General features: G+C 37.5%; 2 protein-coding genes across 3 annotated transcripts; one reads left to right on the forward strand and one right to left on the reverse strand.

The window, feature by feature from the left end:
* Nucleotides 1–588: 588 nt before the first annotated feature.
* LOC106319627 (glutathionyl-hydroquinone reductase YqjG-like) lies at nt 589–2,480 on the forward strand. Of its 2 annotated transcripts, none has more exons than XM_013758010.1 (6): nt 589–796; nt 934–1,148; nt 1,236–1,412; nt 1,512–1,736; nt 1,825–1,953; nt 2,036–2,480. In XM_013758010.1, exons 2-6 carry the CDS (start codon nt 936–938, stop codon nt 2,267–2,269), a joined length of 978 nt encoding a protein of 325 aa, XP_013613464.1. In that variant the 5' UTR covers nt 589–796; nt 934–935; the 3' UTR covers nt 2,270–2,480. The 2 variants fall into 2 exon arrangements, with proteins under 2 accessions (XP_013613464.1, XP_013613463.1); XM_013758009.1 differs by having other exon boundaries at nt 618–796; nt 929–1,148.
* Nucleotides 2,481–3,109: 629 nt separating this feature from the next.
* On the reverse strand, nt 3,110–4,317 carry LOC106319628 (cytochrome c6, chloroplastic-like). Its single transcript, XM_013758011.1, has 6 exons — nt 4,209–4,317; nt 3,978–4,110; nt 3,763–3,860; nt 3,645–3,676; nt 3,452–3,515; nt 3,110–3,386 (listed from the first exon to the last, which is right to left on the reverse strand). Exons 1-6 carry the CDS (start codon nt 4,269–4,271, stop codon nt 3,252–3,254), a joined length of 525 nt encoding a protein of 174 aa, XP_013613465.1. The 5' UTR covers nt 4,272–4,317; the 3' UTR covers nt 3,110–3,251.
* Nucleotides 4,318–5,073: the final 756 nt, after the last annotated feature.

The raw sequence follows: 5,073 nt of genomic DNA on the forward strand, positions 1-5,073 counted from the left end.
TTGGATAATCATTTTTATGGTTCAAACTAGACCTAGGAAAAAAAAACGGAACCAAAGAACTGAACCGAAACTCTCGAATACTCGAATGGTTCCTATATTTCTATATCAGAACTAACCGAACCAAACTTGAACCGAACGTGTATCCAAATGTATAAAAATAATAATTATATATTATATATTATATAGATATATATATATATATTTATTTATTTATAATTTAAAAATCTATTTAACATATCCGAAAATATTTGAAGAAAACTAAATTATTTTAAAGTATCCAAACTACATAAAAGTATCTGAAAGTATCCAGATAGTTTTATCCAAAATATCTAAAGTAATCTGAAAACCAAATGAGAACCGGAATCCCGTTTCTAATTTACTATCTGAACCGAACTCGAACCAAAAGTAGATTAGATAGTAAATGGATCCTCTAACCTTTATCTAAACTATCCGTTAGCTAAAATACTCGAACTGAACTGATACGGGATACCCGAAATGCCCGGACCTAGTTCAAACTGTTACAAAAGACCCGGTCATCCATGACGTATAAACCGTTCTGAAAAGTCGGCACGCTTTTTCTAGAACTGAGTTAACACGGTACGCGTGACAAAAGCAGCTGAGTCAACACTCGTTTGGGGGGGAGGGTGACAAAAGCAATGACTAACGAAAGGCAAAAGTCATTTTCTCCTTCCTTCTCTTTCGCTACAAAAGCAGCAGCTGAGTCAACACATCCTTTTCTAGCCTTATCGCCACAAAAAGTCATCGTTCAAAAAGAGCGACTTTCACTCTCTATCAGGTTTTCTCCAACCTCTCCGATCTTGTTAGCAAATAATCAATCTTTTAATTGTGTTATAGGTTCGATTTGATATTTAATCATGTGACTTTTCTTGAAAACTTAAAAAAGGAATCATCTTTTAATTGTGTAAAGCACAGATATGGCCAGGTCTGGGGTAGATGAGACATCAGAATCAGGAGCTTTTGTGAGAACAGCGTCCACATTCCGCAGCTTTGTGTCACAAGATCCTGCTTCTCAGTTCCCACCTGAATCCGGAAGATACCATCTTTACATTTCCTACGCTTGTCCATGGGCTTGTAGATGTCTCTCTTTCTTGATGCTCAAAGGTCTTGACGAAGCTATCACCTTCTCGGTCAGTACTAATCACCCTTTTTGTTTCGCTTTATTGAATATACTTTCCCTAAAAAGCATTTTTTTTTTTTTTTTAATTTTGGTTTAGTCGTGCCACACAATTTGGGGAAGAACTAATGAAACTGATGACCATAGAGGATGGGTTTTCCCTGATTCGAACTCTGAGCTCCCTGGAGCTGAGCCTGATTATCTTAATGGTGCTAAGACTGTTAGAGCACTCTATGAGATTGCTAGCCCCAACTATGTGGGAAAGTACACTGTTCCCGTAAGTTTGTTGAATTCTCTCTTGTTGAATTCTCTCTTGTTATGTTTCTTGAAAATGTTAAAAGTCTCTGTTTTTTTGTTTTTTTTATTATTGTTTCAGATTCTGTGGGATAAGAAGCTTAAGACTGTGGTTAACAATGAGAGTTCAGAGATAATCAGGATGTTCAACACTGAGTTCAATGGTGTTGCCAAAAACCCGTCACTCGATCTTTATCCTTGTCATCTTAGAGAAGCAATTGATGAGACTAATGAATGGGTTTTCAACGGGATAAACAACGGTGTTTATAGATGTGGGTTTGCTAGGAAACAAGAACCCTACGATGAGGTATAAGATCCTTTAATGTTTATTTTAAGTAGAAAGAAAAAAACAGAATATAACTAATAGATGTTGGTTTTTTTTTTTCTTTCTGCAGGCAGTGAACCAAGTGTTTGAAGCAGTAGATAGATGTGAGGCAGTACTCGGAAAACAACGATACATCTGTGGGAACACTTTCACCGAAGCAGATGTTCGATTATTCGTCACCCTTATAAGATTTGATGAGGTATTTTTGAATCTTCTTAGTTGTTTTCTTAATTACATAAATCCATTCAGATTCTTGACGTTATCCTTTTGTTGTGTTGCAGGTTTACGCGGTTCACTTCAAATGCAACAAGAGACTCTTAAGAGAGTATCTCAATATCTTCAACTACATAAAAGATGTATACCAAATCAATAGAATGAGCAGCACTGTGAAAATGGATCACATCAAGCAACATTACTACGGAAGCCACCCTACGCTAAACCCGTTTGGGATCATCCCTCATGGACCAAACATCGATTACTCTTCGCCTCATGACCGTGACAGATTCTCCTCCTGAAAAGATCAAATATCAATGTTTATCACCTGTCCTAAAAATAACATCCTTCAAAGAAACATGTTTTTGTACTTCAATTTTAAAGTCAATAATACTTATGTGTGTGTGTGTTTTGCAAGTTATGTTATGTCTGAATTTTGCAAATTGATTTGTATGTTCCAAGATTAGTTTTAAAGACAAGTAATACTTGTGTGTGTGTGCCGCAAGTCAATAATGCATTGATCTCTTGGCCCTTTACACTCTATGATGTAACCACGTTTGTGGAAGCTTGTTGAAAGCAGCCAACTGTGCAAGAACAGAGAAACGGTATAATGTGTGCTGCGATTTATTCCACGATCTCCCAGTGTGTCCAAACCCTCGAGGTGTAAAACGGCTGAGAACTTTTAGCCTATTAACTTGAATGTCCAGCAAGTTCTTAGAGAAGAAAACAACTTAAACATTCATCCAAAATAGAAGCCGTGTTGGACTCAGCGGCTGAGATTGAAGAACATCAGTTTATTCCAAGTTCAAGCAACAACAGATCCCCACTCCATCAAAACACTAAGGAACCAGAGAATGGCTTTTTTTTGTTGCAGTTAGGTGAATCCGATGCAAAGAAACGAAAGCGGAGTGAGTCTCCATGAAAGGAGTGAACTTATGCTTGCTCTCACAGTTTCACTGCACAACATACCAGAGGATTCAACGGTACAATCACTATTCTTTTCCACTACATTTTTCTCCAGAGGCAAGATATTCGGAATATAATTTTTGTAATGCCAAGAATAGGCAAAAAGTTATGAACATATATGTTTTCGTTTTGTTGTACTTCATGGAATATCTTGGAGCATAAGCATTTGTTTGCAATGAAGCGTCCCAATTCTCATATTATTTGTTATATTATTTGCCACCATACATTGAATTTTAGACATGAAAGGTACACATAAACATCAATGTAATGATGCATGTTCTTACTGTATTAAACTGTACTAATCTTTGTTGCTACTAGCTAATCGGTAGATACGTTTGGCCAACCTTGGTCAGCCTGGAGTTTTACAAACTCAGACAGAAGCTTGATCTCTTCGTCCTGCAACCGCGGTCCAAAGGTACACTGTCCCCTCGGCGTGCATTTCTCCCCAAATCCCTGTAAGTAAACCATCAGTCATAGATCTCTTCAGATCATTTAGCTAAATGGAAAGAAGATCTCACCGGCATTCTTCCCTTTCCAAAGTAGGTAACACGGTATATCTCTTCCTCAGTATCAACTCCATTTCTGTGAAAGAGGTAAAAACCATAGCAAACCATAAGAGACAAATAACTGTCTATCCAGTTATTCCCTGTCAGAATCTGATAGATGCACACAAGACATCTCTTGGGAGCATAGAGCATTGGTTGTTCTTACCTTTGGAGGTCACTTGGGAAAAGCGTTGCTCCCTGGGAAGAAAGGACTTATTAACAAGAAGAAGAGAACAAAGAATGATTCATAACTGATTTTTTCATTAAAAGTGTTAAAAGCTCACTGGTTGAATAATGTTTCCGCCTGTATCATGACACCCAATACAAGCTCTATTAAACACTGTTGCTCCTCTTTGTATATCCAAAGTTTGGCCTAGAGATTCTACATATCACAAAACAAGAAATCACCAATACAGCAACAAAACATTCTAGAATTTTCTCCCAATCTTGTTCAGTTTCAGAAGCAGAGGACTGCTCTAAACTTCTTTATTAGTGTTACCTGGAGGATTACAGATGGGTGAAACCGCAAGAAGAACCGCCGTGAGTGGAGGAGCAAACCTCTTGATCAGAAACTCCAAATCTTTGTGCTTTACAGGAACTTGAAACTTCCATTCGCTTTCTCTTGCGTTGGCCTTTCAAACAGTAGTGCATATGAATATAAATGTCAGCGTCGTGTTTATAAAACAACTTATATCAAATATACGGACAATAGACGAAAGAGACAGAGAACCTTGTGGGAGGAACAAAATAAGTTGCAGCAGCGAGCAGAGGCAGAAGATGAGTGAAGCCTCATCTTTTGATTTTGCAGTTGTAGATGGATGATGAAGTGGAATAGCCCGTCTTATCTTTTTAGACGGTTTAACCGGTTACCGATTTGGTACAGCTGAAAAAACCGGAATGGTTAGAGCATCATTATCGGAGTTGCTTACGAGGGTTGCTTAAATTAATTATGATTAAAAAAAAAAAGAAAATTACATTTTAATAGAAGAAACGTCGCTTAATCAAAGGAAGCAAGAGACGTCGCTTATGGGACACGCGTCAAAGTCTCCTCCCCTCTCTCATCTCTCCTCTCCTTCTTCGCCTGTGTGAAGTCTAAAGAAGAAGACCGACGGTTCACGAATTCTGATCCTTCGACCTCGTATCATCAATCCTCAGTTTCGTTTTACTATCTCTGTACTGAGTTGATTTCGTCTCTCCCTCCTCTGTAATTCTTAGATTTTGAATGATGAATTTGATTCTCTTCTGCAGCGATTGATGCCAAGACCTCTGAGTTTGCATTTGGGTTTCTGGGCTTAAGCTCTCTCTCTCTCTGGGTTACATCAACCGAGTTTTTTCATAGAAATGTTGCTTCTTCCCAGCTGAGAAAACCGGAATGGTTACAAGTTTCAGTATAGGGTGACTTTAGATGTAGGAGTTAGAAATATTTATAAATTTTTGTAATATACTCTCACTCAATCCATCTTGTTTCGCCAACCACTCAATCTGTTTATATTCATTTTATTTGTCAATTGTTAGAAACTTTTAGGATTCAGTACTGAAATAATTGTATTTTACTAAAATAATAAGAATATGTGTAATATAGTCTAATTATGTAT

This window comes from Brassica oleracea, unplaced genomic scaffold (assembly GCF_000695525.1).
Source record: "Brassica oleracea var. oleracea cultivar TO1000 unplaced genomic scaffold, BOL UnpScaffold00418, whole genome shotgun sequence".
Classification (NCBI taxonomy): domain Eukaryota; kingdom Viridiplantae; phylum Streptophyta; class Magnoliopsida; order Brassicales; family Brassicaceae; genus Brassica; species Brassica oleracea.